The 19,191-nt window shown below is 36.7% G+C and overlaps 1 protein-coding gene across 1 annotated transcript; it reads left to right on the forward strand.

Moving 5' to 3' along the window:
• Nucleotides 1-79: 79 nt before the first annotated feature.
• Nucleotides 80-18,568, forward strand: LOC140159145 (N6-Methyl-AMP deaminase-like). The gene is made up of 9 exons (XM_072182505.1): nucleotides 80-165; nucleotides 8,108-8,265; nucleotides 8,699-8,847; nucleotides 9,386-9,467; nucleotides 12,136-12,262; nucleotides 13,283-13,363; nucleotides 14,049-14,178; nucleotides 14,916-15,016; nucleotides 18,245-18,568. Exons 1-9 carry the CDS (start codon nucleotides 103-105, stop codon nucleotides 18,434-18,436), a joined length of 1,083 nt encoding a protein of 360 aa, XP_072038606.1. The 5' UTR covers nucleotides 80-102; the 3' UTR covers nucleotides 18,437-18,568.
• Nucleotides 18,569-19,191: the final 623 nt, after the last annotated feature.

A 19,191-nucleotide genomic window follows, 5' to 3' on the forward strand; every position in this document is an offset into this window, starting at 1 on the left:
TAAAATATTTAGTCAATCTTGGCCGCCACCCCCCCCCCCCCCCCGAGATTTTTTTTGACAGCTGGTTTGATAGCGCCACCTAGATAAATGTAAACAACAAAAATGGCGACAACCTCAGATGAACATGTGTCTGAAGAAAAGTTTTGTAAACTTCTTCCAAAATTGGTAAATATACTTTCTGATTATCGTGTGTTTCTAAAAATATTTAAAATTATTACTTGAAGACTTAAAAGGGGAGTAAATTTGGTAAAATCTCGCATATATGAAGGTGAGATTTTGTGTAAGCTTAACTCAGTTAGTTATCACTGAGGCTGCTTATTGATTTTACTAGTATTCATGATGATCACACGTCACAATCATGCATGATCATGATTCATGATGCATCATTGCATGTATAAAGCAAACTCTAATTTACACAGTGCTTGTCAGCCAAATTGGCCCAAACCGGGGCCCAAACACAAAACAAATTCTAGATTGAAAATTAAAAGAAAAGATAGGTCAAGGAAAGCCTTTGCATCGGGGCCTGAGATTGGAATTCCAGTTTCCTTTCTCACGAAGTAAGGGCTAAGAGTAAAATTGTACAATTGTGTTTGGGAGTGGCCTTCTCTCTTTTCTCTTTTTCCTAGCTATTTTCTTCCATTTCTTGCTTTGTTTATCAAAGCTATCTAGGCCAGCAAGCATATATTAGCCTACACTGGCTATCCAGGCTTGTGCATTTGTATGAGCTTGGAGCGGTCCATGGTTTTCCATGGATTAGCATGTGTTCCTCACGGACCAACCTGGGTAAACAAACAAACAAACAAAGTATAATAGGAAACCTCATTTGTTGTCTATACTTCACTTGACCTATACCTGATCTCATGTACCAATTACCTTGTGTATTGGTACATGATTCGGCGGGTATACTTCAGCAATAGCGAATAAGTGGTTGTTTTTTACTCTTTTCAAAACGTCACATGTACACCAAATACAGCCCCGAAATGGTCTACTTTTAGCGTGCCTTAACTCCGAAACAGTTTAGTCAAAGTTAAAATGCGATCCCCAACCCTTTGCTTACCTTGGGCGAATTTGCAGTATTTTCCGCTAGCTCCGTGTTGGAAAATGTCCGGTACTGCCCGGTACAAACATAGAAATGGCCACATTTGCTTCAGTCCTGGTATGAATATTTCTTCCGTAATCCAATGGTTCCAACGTGGGCATCACGATGATAGTCTCCTACACAACCAGATTGTGTCGGCCTGGCGCTCGTCGATCCTAAAAGTGAGGACAGCGTGAGCTCTTACCTCGCGTAAAAGTCTGTTCGACAAAGGCAATAAGGATGATTGACAGCGCCGTTCATTGGGCGAGCCATTACGGCATGACAGCAGACAGGTTGCGCTGTTCTCTGACCTTGACTGTTAAATCACGTAGACATACCGTGACCTGGGTACATGTACAAAGCTGGGGATGCGACTGCGGCCGCCATTTTGACACGCGTATCTACTCTTCAGAAAAATTACTTTTGGTGACGTTTTATATCAAACAATTTTTCGATAACGGATTTCTACTAGGATTTCAATTTTTATTAATGAAGGTGCATGTAGTTTTGAGGAATAACACGGGATGTTTGAGTTTTATTTCAACTGGTGGTGTAGGAAGGTGAGTGAATTCGTGAATGAGGCGGGGATTGAGGTTTCGTTGCTTCAACGATCCGATAGTAGGATCTGAAACGTAGGCTAAAATGTCTAATGACGCCATGTTTACATGAAAACATTAGCTGTTGCGAGGTCAGTGTCGTTGAATTAGATTACCTAAATTCCTTTCAGGATATTCTGATTTCACTTATTTATGATGTGTACGAAAATTCACCATATAAACTCAAAAGTGTGAATGCAAGCTGTTATTGCTGACAATAGAAACATTGTTGCAAAGTCATTAAAAACAGGTATGTATTACAGACGTTCTTTGGCCAAAACGAGATACAGGCCAGTTAGGCAGTCTACACTTGACCCAAATTAAATTATTGTTGTTATGAGAGATCGCACATGGAATTTTAGAGCGATTTTAATAGCAGTTCCATGTTGTAGAAAAGCTGCTCTATCATGAGATGATGAGACTATGACAGCGTTCAAGCTTTGACTTACTTTTTGTGGCCAGAATGGTGAAAACATAAAAGTGAAAGATATCCTACTTAAGGGATCTAAAATGAGCGTTTATTGTGTTTCGACAGTATTATTTGTGGGACATGAGAGCACATCAGACCTATCGAATTGCATTCTGAATACGAAGCATGTCTTTCTGATATCAAATAATTTTCATTTTTTGAAAGTCACAATATAATACAAATTTTATGACAAATTATAAAAATTTGATATTTTTCAAATTTTTGATATATATATAGCAGTCCTCAAGTAAATTATATAAATCTAATGATATATTCTTAAAGTGTATGTAGCAGGGAGGAAAAGCCGACGGTCAATTGAAAATTTTGACCTTTTATATTGAAGATATGGATTTTTTTCCCAAAAAGACCTAATTTTTTTTTTTTTTTTTTTGAAAAAATCCATATCTTCAATTAGACCGAATAATCAGTCCCCAATACAAAATTCACTTGCTGACATTAACCTGTATGGGGACTGAATGGGTTTCAACGGCACATTGAATGGTAAACATTATGTCACTTTTGAGTTGCACTAGTACTCACTTGGATATATATAACACACTCCAAATTGTTGCTTGCATTACTAGAAAAGGTTTGCTGTACAATCGACGTCAAAAACCATTCTACATTCCTTGCACAAAAGGTATTTTTAAGCTTTCGTTTCGACACGGCATCTTCCGCATGTTCATATTTATTTGTGCTTGCCGAAGAGGTCAATGATTGCATTGACATAATGCATATTGATCAGTCCATTTTTCAAATAGGGGTGTTTTGCAATTTGATCACATTGATGGGCATGCTGACAACTTCATGAGGGGATAGCCAGAGAAGTAGTATGTCCCACCCCCCTGACGCGGTTGGTATTTCCCTTGTCAATTAGCAGATGACACAGGTCATACCGGGTCAACCATGATAAATTTTGACGGCCAAAACAACACAATGTGATTTATGATACTCTCGAAGAAAGTTCTGGCAAAAATTCACTTTTTCAGTGCACATCGAGAAGTTTGAAGTATTGCAGAAGAGTGAGAAGTAAGTTGTCATGACGTATAGGTCCACACAGTAAATTATAGAACATCATAAACGGGTGAAAAATAGCATGTAAAATGAGAAGGACAATATCGACCTCTTCGGCGAATAGCAAAGTAGCAGCGTTAGTACGGCACTAATCTTCAATACGAAAGGTCAAAATTTTCAATTGATCGTCGGCTTTTCATCCCACCTACACACACTTTAAGTATAAATCATCAGATTATAAAGTTTACTTCAAGTACTGTTAAATATCAAAAATATCAATTTTTAATGATTTGCCATAAAATGTGCATTAAATTGCAATTTCAAAAAATCAAAATTATTTGATATCAGAATGACATTCTTCGTATTCAGAATGCAATTCGATATGTCTGATGTGCCCTAATGTCCCAAAATAAATACTGTCCAAACGTTCATACCCCAGCCCTTAAGGTTGGTCTGAACCCTGGAATTATGAAAACTTTCGGGCCTCATAACTGCTAAATTATTAGTCTAAAGAATATAAAAGTAGACATTTTTAGAATGGAAATGACTTGATAAATTCATCTGTGAGGTCCAATTTGGGCCAAAATGCTCATTTTTGGAGAAAATCCTGGCCCAAATTTTTTCGTGCAACGTAACAAAAAAAATTGTTTGGCCAAAAATTGTTTTTTATTAATTTTTAAAAATTAGATAAAAATATCTAGGGACCGTTTTTTCATTTTTTTGAATTTTGACCAACTTCACCAAAAATATTTGAAATTTGGTAGAAAATCAGGTTTTTGTATGGTTTTTTTGAAAATTTTGCATTTTTTGACCATTTTTGGTGCGAATTTCTAAAAGTTGGTCAAAATTCAAAAAAATGAATAAATGGTCCCTAGATATTTTTATCTAGTTTTTAAAAATAAATAAAAAATTTTTTTTTGGCCAAACAGTTTTTTTGTTACGGTGCACAAAAAAATATAAAACAAAAAACCTGTTCTTTGGGATTTTCTCCAAAATGAGCATTTTGGCCCAAATTGGACCTCACAGATGAATTCAGCAAGTCATTTCCAGTCTAAAATGTATACTTTTATATTCTTTAGACTAATAATTTAGCAGTTATGAAGCCCGAAAGTTTCCATAATTCCAGGGTTAAGACCACCCTTAAAGGAACATTTTCTAGGGTGAAATTTTGTGTAGAAACTGAATCTGACATAAAAAATGCATAATTATCAACTTGAAAATTTTCCCCATAGCACTGTACAGGCATATTTCTGCCCGAAATCCTCAAATATGACTGAAATTTGCTCTAAAAAAAAATAAGTCCTTCAAAATGGGGATACTTAATAGGGCTAAATAAACATAAACTTGCTCTAGAGGGAGGTATTGGCAAGAGCAAGTTTGTGTTTGTTTAGCCTTAAACCTTGCAGTTTTGAAGGACTTATTTTTTTTAGAGAATCCATTAATTCTTAGGGGTGGGGGTAGCATATTGCAAGTTATTTTCTTTTCTGTAAATCTGGCTTACTTATTTATTATATTACCATTTAGCTATTGAAATACTGAGCAAAAAGACACTTAAAGCATCCCTATAGCTCATACCATTGTGGAGATATGGCCTTTTCAAATAGAAAATGAGGCGAATATCATACTTTTTTCCAAATCAATTGTCACCCAAACGCTCAAGTTTCTACTGCTGCTACGTAAATAAAGAAATATGTTGATCCCATTCAATGCTTTTAATATCACAATTGTACCCTTGTTACACAATTAGTATAGAAAATTAGGCTCTATTTAATATTGTTCATGTTCATACACTCACAGGAAATCTGCAAGTCAATTTTTTGTCACCCCAAAACGGCTATTTTCGGCCAAAATCTGACATAAAATTTAATTTTTCTTGAAATCTATGAAAGATAGGGAGTTTTAAGTGCCAACATCTAAAACTACATGATATTTTACCCTTGGAAACATATAAACAATCAAGAATTTTATTGTTTTCACCCCTAAATAATTTTTTCACACTTTTGTCCGCCAAACGTAAGTCAAAGCTTGAATGCTGTCCTATGCTGTTGTTTTGCAGTTGATGCATTAAAGGAGAATTTCATCATGATGATCCTAGCATCCACTTTTTATGACTTTTTTCAGTAGATATTTCAACGAAACAAGCTTATTCCCAAAATTTCAGTTTGCGAGTTTAATATTCATGAGTATGTCACGCCTCCATTAGGCCACTGTTGTAATTTCGTTCTGGTATACCAGAATGAAATTAAAATTTGACGATATTTTTGCTAAACGAATTAATCTGCAAGAAATGTAAACATAAACATCAAAATGTAGCCAGAGGTTTCCAGTGGTATAAAAATGTCAACTTTTTTTAGAAAAGTGGGGGGATGAGGCTGTGGATCATGAAATGCCCTTTTAAATCATGGCTGAACATTTTTGATGGAAGTAAATCTTTGACAAGGTGTAACTTTGCTACGGAAAGTGATAGGACAACAAAACGGTTTTCAGTTTTGGCTTTCTAATTTACCGAAGGGCTTTAATTTGATAGACAAAATGATGTGGTTTTATGGCAAATTTGAATTCCCCTTTTATACCTAGTGAATGAATGTGATGATGATCAGCTAAGCTGCCGTGGCTGTCATACATAGGCGGTGGGGGAGGGGGATGGGGGGACACATGCATCCCAACTCATTTCCCACATGCTTGCAGGTGCGAGGACAATCCCGGGGAACAATACAACAATAAATAATGACTTGTTTTGTGACATGCATCAGGTGGATTTTACGAGCGGTTAAAAGTTTTTCTTCTTCCGGCGTGAATATTCACATCTAGGTGCTAGTGATGACTAGTTTTGTAACTTTCAAACTTTCAAACTTAGTAGAAACGATAGCTCAAGCTGTACATTGTACAAAATATATATTTTGATATAGGCTTAAATATAAGTGCACAAATAGAACAACCATAAAGGCTAGGGATGTTTATGGTTCTGGTTGTATACTGTCTGAGACTATTACTAGTTTCAAATACTTCTCAACACTTGCTATGAAACCAGGCGAGAAGGGATGTATGGTGTATAGTCTTAAGGGCAGAGTAATGGGAGAGAACACAGACCTTTTCGAGCATCATTATTTTGGAATTGTATGTGCAAAGTATATAAAACTATACATTTTTGGAAAGGAAATGAGTCAAGGAATCCCATGGTGATGTCAGATTTGTTCAAAAATCTCGAGTTTTTGAAAAAATCACAAAAATGCACTTTTTTACCCCAATTTTTTTGTGACAACTTTTTAAAGAATCCGTTCGGAGTAAAAAAAAATTAGTTAGTTTTTCATAGAGAAGAGACATGAACTTAGGGAAGGTTTTTTATTTTTTGAAATTCGTCTTATTTTTGAAATATTGCAAAAACATGTGAAAAAAGCAATTTTGTCACTCTATGAAGCTTAAAATTGCACTATTGGTGTATATTTTTGTTCAAAACAAATATTTTGAAAAAATGAGAAAACCTTACGTAGACTTTGATGTGCTCTAAACGATAGTGCAAAAGGTTTACCTTTTACTTGCATATTTTTTGAGTTATCTTATCACAAAAATGGTACAATATTGTTAAAAATGAACTCTGAGAAATCGACGTTTTAGTAAAAAAATGTCAAAATTATGCACAAAACGTCCTTATATTTTAAAACGGCAAGACTTTCACGCTTGTAAAAGCTGTATCTGGTGTATGGTCTAAATATGCATCTTTTTGCACCAATGAATCTATAATGTCTGTTTTTAGTGCGCCTAAATCCAAAATAATAAAAAAAATCTAAGTGGATTTTTTACTGCAAATTTTTGTTTTGTTTACATCACATTTGCTGGCGTTAACAACATACCGAATGCGCCTTGACTCGTTGGACATACGCGCAGAGTTGCGCCGCGTCACGCGACGCGAATCGCGCGCGAAATTACAATATTTAGCATTCGCGCATTGCCGACTCATTATTTCCCGCCAATTTACTAAGCTGTCTTGAGCCATGTGACTTTTAGAGTTGAAAAGTGAAAAGAGTGAAATAAATCAAGCAAAAATACAAGTAAATATTAGGAAGTTGTATTTTTATCAGTTTCAAGTGAAAGAATACATCTTAGTGTTGATAAATATCAAGAAATCTCAAATTCGGGTGTGGACGAATGTGTCTCCCCTTACTCTGGCCTTAAATTTATATGTTCCAGCTGCGTGAAGCTCCACTCAATAATAATCGGCGAGCTAATAGACACATTGACAATATAATTATAAGCACTGGAATGAAATTTTGTCACATTTTTTATTTTGCATCAAAAAAGTCATTTGCAGAAATAATTCATTATTTTGCCATTTTATTGAAAACTTCCCATCTTTTTTCTACTTTTGATACCGTAGTCTTTTGTATTACAAGTACCAGCTGGATGCAGTGCAGTGTGCACAAAGGTTAACCCTAACCCAACTAGGACTCACTAAAGCTCACTATTAAAACCGCCCTGCGTGCACGGATTCCACGGGACTTGATGACGCAATCAGACGAAGTCATATATACCCAGCTTAATCGTTGGCGGGCCAACGTCACCTGTGTAGCTACATGCTGGGGATCTTCTGCGTGGCATGCGAGGGGTCCGAGGCTCGAATCCCGGGGGTGCCAAGTGACTTTCTTCTTCATCTTCTCTCCTTTTTCGTTTCCTTCTTTCCCTTCCGATAGCACAAAAACCACGGGTAGGGTTAGGGTTAATATATATGCCAGTAATGTAAATTAACCTGTCATTTTCTTGCCTAGTAAAAAACCAGTACCATTAGAAAGTGTGATATGTGTAAATAATAATAATTAGTTCAAAAAATAATAATAAAGAGTCGCCTCATCACACGCCAGAAAAAAACTGTCAAAGGCCATTCCTCTTGAGAATGACCATGGTTATTAAAATGTTATTAAATTGAAGTCTGTTTGTTTATTCTTCTGTGAAAAGGAACTCCATGCTCACCTTAATGGCTCTATCAGTAAAGAAACTATGACAAAGTTGTTGGCTAGGAAGGGCCATCTACCTCAAGATCAGCAACCAGACACTCAGGCTTTGCAGCAGTGGACAGACATGGTAGAAAATGGAAAAGCTATTAATCTTGACGCGTGAGTAATTACCAGTGACAGCACCGCACATATTTTGCTAACAGTGGGCATTGCGATGGATGGGGGAGGGTAAAATATCATAAATTTGCCCAAAATGTTGTATTTGTTTTATAATTATATAATAAAATAGTAGAATTTGCAGTCATTGTTGTTGTTGTCTTTTCTTCAAGAGGGGAGGGGAGAACTGAAAGCATGGGTTGAGCAACAGTGTAAAAGGTATCAAGGTGAACATGTCAAAGTCAAAATAATCACAAAACAGCATTTTCAACCGAAATATTATCTCTGCTAAGGTCACTTTTCAGATGAGAGCCTGGTAAAATGAAGAAATCGAAGTCTGTAGATAAATTTTAACACCATTAGAAGCTTTTCCCAAAAATGTTACACGAAAACCTAAAACTCATTATGTGACCGTTCCATTATCCCATTTCATCAGATGTTTCCAGATGTTTAAACTGATACATCAGATTGTTGATGACACTGAAGCTGTTGCCATGGTAACCAAAGATGTTGTGAGAGAGTTTGCAGAAGATGGAGTTTGTTACTTGGAGCTGAGGAGTACGCCTAGGGACGTGCCACGGACAGGTAGGGTAGATCTGAAAGGAATTTAACTAAAGAGATACAAAGCAATGTACAGCCCTTTAGATGAATCCGACGAGCCACATTCCTACACATAGCTGGGGGCTATCCATCCATTTTAGACGACGCCAGTATCGTAGGCATGCAGCGTTAACCGCTCCTGTGAAGCGGCGCAAGTGCTACGCGCTTCGATGCGCTTGCCATAGTGGGCGTCTTGGGTCGAAATCCAAAAGAACTAAGCTAGTTTGACACGGATGGCCCCCGCTATGGCCGACTTAATCCTGACCATCATTTAGCTCATCGGATTCGTCTGTATAGTTATTATGTATCGATCATATTCCAAGGTCTTCCATGGTAGCTTCAACACAGAACTGTCTCTTTAAATTTAACATATTTTCATCACTTGATTTGTGTTTAGAAAATATTAAAGAACATAACTAGCACAGTTATTGGACTCAGACTAATGTAACAGCTAAAACTTGCCAATTCAACAAACGGCAATCATATTTTTTTTAATTGTTTGAATGACATTAATGTATTCTAGGTATGACAAAACGGAGCTACATTGAGACAGTACTGAATGCTATTCAACAATGTCAGGAGGAGGGAATAGATATTATTGTCAGGTAAAAAAAATCTTTCATTTCAAATCTATGATTACTCACAGCTGTGTTGTATGTCTTCAAAGTGCTTAAACAGAGCAAAAGTAAGAGATGCCAGAAAAATGCCAGAAATTAGGACAAAAGGAAAAAGATTAAGTTGACTCAGTCAGGAGTACACTCTACTCTGTGTGTGGTGATCATGTGTTTCATCTTGCTCTGAAAAGTGGCATGCTGATTGGTTAGATTGGTTACAAGAAGACTTTTTATATTGATTGAGCCAATCAACATAGCATGGTAAAATATTTGGTGTTTAGGCTGTTGAGGCTTGAGCTTGAAATATCTATCTAATTGGTCACTCAGATGAATGTACATGAATTGCTTAATTACCCAATCAGAAACATTTTAAGAAAAGGGAGTATACAAATACAACATGGTTATTTTTGGGAAGTAGTGGAAAATACTGGTCCCTTGGTGTTGGATGATTGGGACTATTTCCCGACGCCGTACTTCCACTTTCCACTACTTCCCTAAAATAACCATGTTGTATTTGTTTTACTATACCTCATAAATATTTACTATGATAATTTGCTATAAAATGATAATTTGACCTTACCTTATCATCATGTCCATGGCAGCCACGTAGCCTCCGACCGAAGAAAACAAGTTTAATGTTGCACTTTGCCGTGCTTGTACATGTTGTACAATATTGTTCACAACAGTTTCCAAAAGTTTGCTAAGTTCATTCTAAATAATCACCAAAAAGTCAAATGTTCAACTTCAAATCCAACAGCAACAGTGATAAATCCAACAGTGATAAACCGAAGTCCAACAGTAAACATCCATTGCAAAAGTAGTAACACGTAAACAGTTTTAAAGTCATTGAAATGCAAGAAACATATATACAGTCTCCTTTTGATGCGTTTTTTTTTTACGCATGGTAGATATTTACTTGACAGTTATGGAAATTAAAGCTGGCAGTTGATGCCTTTTGATTCACTTGACGTGCGACATCGATATTCAAGCCGAGAGCTGGGGCTATGGGCGAGTTGGTCAAGTCGCTTAGAATTTGGTCTTCTTGGGAATCTGACAAAAGCTGCAACTCGAAAGTTGGCTCTGCATCTGTAGCCTTAGCCTGTTTATTAGAGGTGCTGGGAACAGACGTTGTGGGTCTAGTTGAGGTGCTAGGCGCGGAATTAGCATTAGCAAGACTAGGGTTAGGCCTGTGGCTAGGCCGCCTAGGCATGCTAGGCACTGAAGGCGAAGATAAGCTTACCGCACTGTTGTCTGTTGGACCCCCGCCGTAAGCCAGTGATGACAAGCTTTCACTCATCTTTCGCTTTTGGCTATTACCGGTGCGACTGTAGCTTCAAATGCTGGCTTCTGACTTGTGCCCTGTAATACTCATGATGTGCCTGGCTTCAAAGCCAGCTTGATCCAATGTGGTCACATTTGTTGCACAAAGACAATGGTTCGTATAAATTTGCGATGTTTTAGCTTCAATTGATATATTCCTCATCTTATTATACAGTGTGTTTTTGCCCATCGGCGCGTTGTCATACCAAACATTGTCATGATTGTCCTTCAATTGACATGCCTCTTTCGGTCGTTGCCATAAGGCGTTGCAACCAGGATTAAGATGGCTTATATATCTTTCAAATGCTTGCACAGGACAATTCTCTGGAAACTGTGGCGTTTCATACATGAGACCAGCGTGACTTTTTTCATCATCAACACGGTGATTTTTTGTCAGGCGATCTCTGATGCGTGTAACATAACAACGGTTGTTAGCATCCACTTTGATTTGGAACTCGTCTTTCTCCATCTCTCGCAGATTCTCACGGCCACGCTGACTCATAAAAAGCATGATGTCAATGAAGACTTTATTCAGGAGACCTCTTGGTGTGTTCTGATTCAAGGCATCACTTGCTCTGATTTTCTGCATATCTTATGGCTCAATTGGGTGCTTGTGATTGATGGCAGCTTTCCCTTCGTCTTTAAGCTTAACAACCATGGCAGCAAACATCTCATTTGCATCTTTAAATGCACTGTCATTCACAATGTCAAATTTCTTGAGCTTGGAAAATTGCTTCTGAAGCCCATACCTGATGGTTTGCATAGACTTCTTTGCATAAAAGTCTCCTTTCTGAGTACGAATCTCTGTGTAAAACTGCCGTAAAAATATGCACAAGTCCTCTTCTTTGAGCTGCTCAATTTCTGTAATATCATTCCCTTTGCTTGCACAGTACGATGAAAAAGTTACCACGGCTTTCTCAACGATTTTCTTCGTTTGTGTAGCATCTTTTCCATCCAAAATGTTTTGCAAATCCACTTCTGACAGCACTGCAAACCTTTCTGCAGCCGGCACCGCCATTGTCACAGTTTACACCGACAAAATTTTTCTGTTGTTGTCGTCTGATCTCTCAGCCTTAACTCAACTACCTATTTCAAAGTTCCGAATGTAGCGTAATGGCAATTTTGAACTTTGCACGTGGGCCTTAGTGGGGGATGATATGAGGTGTGGTAGTAGGGTGCGGGAGTACATTTTGGATAGCACATTTTTCCCCCCGTACTCGAACGCTGGCGTTATTAACCAATAAGATGTATGGATTACCTAATAAATATTTATGAGGTATAGTAATAGTACTTATGGAGTTTACAGGATGATAGCAGATAGTGTTTTCTTTGTCAACAGATTTATCTTGGCTATAGACAGAAGAAACAGTTTAGAAGCAGCTGCAGAAACTATCCAATTAGCAGAGGACTACAGGGCTAAGAGTGGAGGCATTGTTGTAGGAGTTGACCTCAGTGGAGATCCTAAGGTATGGCACATGCGCATGCACATGCACCCAAACCCCACCTCTACACACACACATAGTCACACCCACCTATTGGTATTCGCCTGAATCCGCATTCTATCGACATACCAAGGACGTTTCCCACCATTTTGTGTGTGTAGGTGTATGAGGTGAAATTTTACCTACAATCCCCGAAATATGTCTTTGTAACGCTTTAGGCATCTGGAATGAAATCAAAAGTGTATTTTTAATGTGGATAAAAATGTTCAATATTTGGAATTAGAAGAAAGCTGGGCCATCAATTAACACTTTTACCTTCCCCACCCCCCATCATTCAATGTTGCGACACTTTGGAGACACGCTGAACACATTTGCATGTTTCAACATTGCACAGGGGAGTGGGGGGACTTATTTTCCCCTAAAGACGCTTTAATGTTTCAAGACATATTTCGGGATTGTAGCAACTGTGGATGGTATAACTAATGTACGACAGAGGACATGTCTCGCAAATGCATTATACGTGCAATTGTGATCATTTGCAAATATCCTAGAACCAAGGACAGCCCGCTGTTGAAGAGAGGTCCATGGTTTAAATGTGAAATATCTTGAGAATTTCCTGTTATACCGTAATTCCTGGCAATATGGTCCATTTAAAATGACAGAAATAAAATTGGAAAACTTTGAGGTTTTTTGCCCAAAATAGTGAGTTTTCTGTGCTTTGTTTTTAGTTCTAAGTGCCATCAACAGGGCAGAGGGTAAATGTCCCCTCTCCATGCTGCTGCCAGTTTTCATATCTGACCCAGCATTTCAACATACCAAATTTGTCAATATTTTTTGAAAGGGCATGTCTCATAATCCCAGTCTATTGATGAACAATGAGCATGACGAGGTCTTGTAGGTGTGAATTTACACTGTCTAGATACTTGGACAAGAAAGGGTACTGTTACAAGTTGCCCGAAGCGTACACAACTTTGAACTGCCAACAGGTTTTTGACAGAATCAATGCCTAGCATGTATCAGTTCACCGTCTTTATTGTGTTGCAGGTTGGTGATGCAAGACAACTGATTCCATTATTACAGCAAGCAAGAACTGCAGGGCTGAGGTTAGCCCTCCACATTGCAGAGGTTAGTGGTATTCAATTAAGATTGAAATATTATTACATATCAAATGTACACCTGGATAAGCAATTCCCGCTAATTTGGAGTGCTGCTTTGTAATACAAGTCAGAAAAATATTTTGAAAATGCCGCTGCAAAGTTGACCAAAAGTTACAATGTGGCAAAAATAGATGTGCATCTTCCGTTGGCTTGCTTTTAGGCCACAGTTGTTCTCAATTTGATCCATTTTAGCATTCAAATTTCGGCACACATTTGTGCTGGTAAAGTCATTGAAGTAGTGGATATTTGGAACAGTTTGAACATTTTCTGGCTCGGTGGCCCAGTACACTTCTTGTCTCTGCTGGTTTGATTCTGTTCACTCCAAGCCGTATATACATGCTCCCCCTGTGGAAGATTTTGGAAATATCTTTCACAGGGGGAGTATGAATTTCAAATGGAATGAACACATTATGCAGCTCCATTTGAATTTCATACACCCAGTGAGGAAGATTCAACCTGAATCTTCCACAAAGAGAGGGCAAGTTTCAAATGGAGCTGCTAATGTGTTCATTCCATTTGAAATTCATACTCCCCCTGCCAGCTTGATCATTGTCAAAAAATCAGTTGCTCGTCACTCTGCGATGGCAGCCGCTATTTTATAAAGTCAGTGCTTAGGAATCACATTTATTATTGTACCATTTGCTTTACCCTAGATTCCCGATCAAGAAGCAGAGAGTCTGGCATTACTGAACATTCCCACAGACAGAATAGGCCATGGGACATTCCTACATCCTGAGGTGCAAGAACTGGTGGCAGCAACACAACTTCACAGCATTCCTTTAGGTAAATATTTTGTGGTTTTTTTTGTTTGTTAACCTCATGAGAACTACATAACATGCCGGTTGGCCAAAAAGAAGTTTTCATTATCAATTGGACCAATCAGCAACATTGTTAGAATAATTTCACCACACAAAAAAATTGGGGTGAATTATTTGCAAAGCTCCATTGTGATTGGTGATTAAAGTGAAGATATCATGTAATTGACCAATCAGAGGCAATGTTCGATCGGCAGGTAGTGCTCAGGGGTTAACACAGAGTAAAATATCTTTTGTGATTTAAATAATTAAACATGGGTGAAGCATAATTGTTCAAACACTTATCCCATGCTTCCAGGGCTTAGTATACAAACAGTCAGGTTGTACCCTGACTGGAACTGGTTATGAGGTCTTTGGCATTCACTACATTTGCCAGGGCGTACCCTGATAGGAACTGGCTATGAGGTTTTTGTCATTCACTGGGGTTACTTTGATTGGAACTGACTATGAGGTATTTGTTATCCAGTGCATTTGCCAGGGGTTATACTGATCAGAATTGGCTATGAGGTATTTGTCATCCAGTGCATTTGCCAGAGGTTTCACTGATCAGAACTGGCTATGAGGTCTTTGTCATCCTCTGTATCTGTCATACAATTCAAATGCATTTTAGTAATCATTTAATATGTCATAATGCAGACTTTGTGCTGCAAAACCAAATATGTGCCCTCAAGAGCTAAATGAATACGTTTATTTTGTCACTTACAGAATTATGCCAGACATCCAACTTTGTTGGTAAGACCGTAGCATCATTTGATGAACATCATTTCAAGTATTGGTTTGACAAGGGACATCCGTGTGTGATATGTGTGAGTACCATATTTTATAGACTTAAATCATAACAACCAGTATATGCACTGATATCTTATGACTGAGCATGTTAAGTGTAGCCTTCATACTACAAGGGGTATCTGTGTGTCATATGACAGGGTTCGAGGTTTGAGGACGGTTTCACTGCCAAATGTGTGAAAAAAATATTTAGGTGTGAAGAATACTTCTAAAAATGAGCATATAGTATTTCTAAGGTAAAAATGTCTGAATTTTCAATTTTTCTAACTTAGAATACTGTATCTTAAGGCCAGAGTAATGGAAGACAGACACATTCGTCCACGCCCGAATTTGAGATTTCTTGATATTTATCAACACTAAGATGTATTTTTTCACTTGAAACTGATAAAATACAACTTGTTAATATTTACACATATTTTTGCTTGATTTATTTCACTCTTTTCAACTCTAAAAAGTCACATGGCTCAAGACAGCTTAATAAATTGGCGGGAAATAATGAGTCAGAAATGCGCGAATGCGCAATATTGTGATTACGTGTGCGATTCGCGTCGCGTGATGCTGCGCAACTCTGCGCGTATGTCCAACGCAGTCAAGGCGCATTCGGTATGTTGCCGGCAAATGCGGTGTAAACAAAACAAAAATTTGCAGTCAAAATGCCACTTAGATTTTTTAATTATTTTGAATTTTGGCACACTAAAAGCAGACATTATATATTCATTGGTGCAAAAAGATGCATATTTAGACCATGTACCATATACAGCTTTTACAAGCGTGAAAGTCTTGCCGTTTTAAAATATAAGGACATTTTGTGCATAATTTTGAAATTTTTTTACTAAAACATTGATTTCTCATAGTTCACTTTTGACAATATTGCACGATTTTTGTGACAAGATAACTCGAAAATTATGCAAGCAAAAGGTAAACTTTTTGCACTATCGTTTAGAGTACATCAAAGTCTAGGGAAGGTTTTCTCATTTTTTCAAAATATTTTTTTAAAACAAAAATATACACCATTATTTTCAATTTTAGCTGAATAAAGTGACAAAATTGTTTTTTTCACGTGTTTATTTTAATATTTCGAAAAAAGAGGCGAATTAAAAAAAATAAAAAAACCTTCCCTAAGTTCATGTCTCTTCTTCATAAAAAGCTAACTGAATTTTTTTTACTCCGAACAGATTTTTTTCTAAGTTGTCACAAAAAAAATTGGGGTAAAAAAGTGAATTTTTGTGATTTTTTCAAAAACTGAGATTTTTGAACAAATCTGACGTCACCATGGGATTCCTTGACTCATTTCCTTTCCAAAAATGTATAGTTTTATATACTTTGAACATACAATTCAGAAATAATGAAGCTCGAAAAGGTCCATGTTCTCTCCCATTACTCTGCCCTTAAGTCGTTTTTGGGTTAAACATGGATTTATGGCCATTTTTTACTGAAAATGACCAGTTTTAGCTGAAAAAAAAATTCACCATTAATTTTTAATCCCTAATATTTTCTACTATATAGATAAATGTTGTCTTTCTCTGTTATTTTGTATTACCTGATGGTTTATTTGTTCAAATAAAACTGTTTTAAATTGATTTCATCGCTTACTTTGTATACCATACCCGGATAAAGTTGAACTTGAAAGTGAAAAAACGAAGCCCAAAAAAGGTCATTTTCGAGAGATTTGTATCTTAGTTTTTGATCTAAAGGGGCTAGAGACCTCATTAACCCCTCATTTTAATGATATTTCAATTTGCCACACACTGATAATAATTTTAACTTCCTTAAAAAAAGAGAAATTGAAGAAAATTGCAAAATGTTACCCATACCCCTAAGCGTGAAAAAAATATGGCAAATTGTAAAAAAAATTATTTCGGAAAATATGGAGGTACAGCTCTGAAAAGTTGATCGATTGTGCACTCTACCAATCCCCACAATCGATTAGATTTGTGGAATGATGCCATGTATACTTTTTTCAAAATTTCCATTTTGAGGTTCACACCATTTTTTTTTTTTTTTTACCCTTAAACCCAAAGGTCACACCCATAAAAGTTATTCCAGGAAGTGCAGTCAATGCCTTTCATGTTGTGCCCTCAAATATGTAATTATAAAGGGATGATCTGATGATAATACGACCACCGATGATGAAGAATCTTTCACACCGGGAGATGTAGTATGGGCAAAGCATGGTTGCTTCTGGTATCCAGCTAAAGTAATTTCCCCAACTGATGTACCTGAACATCTATCTGAAGTTCTATCCTGAGAAAACTGAATCAGAATCAAGTAATAGTCAAGTGGTATGGTGAAGAGAACTTTAGTTCTGTACCAGCTCATCACATCAACCATTTATAAAAAAAAAAAGTTGATGCAGCCCGTGCTGCTAGATCACACAATATTCAGTTGCGCTATCAACAAGCCATTTCTGATGTCAGGGGTGAATAAAGTGCTATGCTTCAGTATAAACATTTTAAGATTGTGTAAAGGTAATCAGTTATACATTAACACTTTAAGAACATAATTTCTTTATGAGTTTAGACATCAATAGATTTATTGTCTTGACACCAAACCTGACCGCTATATGTTTACTAAATATATAGGAATACAGGGGCCTCAGTACCAACATCATTTCATTTTCATACATGAGAACAGTGTTTAAGCAGTCTTTATAGTTTGTTTAACATATTTATAGATTCAAAACAACTTAACTGAAGTAATAATGCTCTGTAACTTTTTAAAAATACAGTTGTGTTCCAAGTAGACTCCCAGGATTCTTCGTAAAAACAACATGCGCTTAGAATTTGTTACATATCTTTAAAATGGTGATACCCTGTGTATTAAAAACTTCAGAAATGGACTCAGCACAAAATTCTAGTCCAGAAAACATGTATAATGTTATGATAACATGAACTTCATTTTCCCCCCATTTTGGCAGTAAAACCGTCCTCAAACCTCGAACCCTGTCATATGTGTAGTACTGCATTTTATAAACTGTAATCATAAAGACCATTATATGCTGGTATATGATATAAAGCAAAAATTGAGAGTGTGTCCTCTATCTCTGATACAAAAATATGTCTCCGGTTCTATAGCCAGTGCTGACAGCAGCGTGGTCTGAGCTGAATGGGCTAAGCTGTTCTTTTCATGATAATATTCTCAATCGGTTGAATATATCACATTTTTAATGTACGATTTAAAAACGTTACGGTGAAAATAATTTCATTATGGCATCTTATTTGTTTCTTTGTGCTTATTTCACTTAACAGACCGACGACAAAGGAGTTTTCCACACCACCCTAAGCAAAGAGTACCATCTTGCCATGACGACCTTTGACCTTAGCAGAGAGCAACTATGGCAACTTTCCGAACGGAGCATAGACTACATATTTGCAGATGATGATGTCAAGCAAACTTTACATAAACATTGGAGCGATGGGAGGTCAAAATTGCAGCTATGAAATTCGATGCAGTTTTGTATTCGTAACAACTCTACGGGTATTCCTGTTTTCACCACACAAAATGAAAATCTACACTAGTTTTGAGTGGTCATATGTTTTAAGTCTCTCCACATGGGTGTCAACTGAAAATTTTTTTTTTTAATTTTTAATTTAAAATTTAAAAATTTCAGAATTGTAAATTTTCATGACCATATTTGGACTCGGCATGAAAAATGCATAAAAATGAGTACAAACTACCCTTGTATTGGTTCTGTGGTTTTTGAGATAGCTCTTGATATTTTGAGAAAATATCTCAAAACTTTGGCCTTTTTATGTTTAGCATGCAGAGCATTAAACATTTTAAGTTAATATCAAGGTGTGGAACGTTTTGTTAGGTGCAGTGTAACTCACTTGTGTATTTAAAAAAGTAGAAAATTTTCCATATTGTTTGTAGATTGAATGTAAAATGGTGCAATTTACAAAACTGCAAAATTCAAATAGACTCAGCTGTGTGAAATTACTGGGCATTCGATGTTATAACTTTGAAGCAGGTTTTTGCCGCAGGTGGTGGAAAAAAACATGGTTTTACTGCAGTTTTGATTCCACTTGGCAAAAACAGTTTTTGCTGGCAAAAACTGAAATACTAATAAATGTTTCACTTTTTTCACCTCAAAACAAATTATTAGTAACAATAATAATTTTATCAGTGTAAGAAAGCCAGATTTTGTGATTACAAGTTAACATATTAATAAGTTCAAGTCATGGGTTTTCATTGC

This window comes from Amphiura filiformis, chromosome 8, assembly GCF_039555335.1.
Source record: "Amphiura filiformis chromosome 8, Afil_fr2py, whole genome shotgun sequence".
In the NCBI taxonomy this organism is placed as follows: domain Eukaryota; kingdom Metazoa; phylum Echinodermata; class Ophiuroidea; order Amphilepidida; family Amphiuridae; genus Amphiura; species Amphiura filiformis.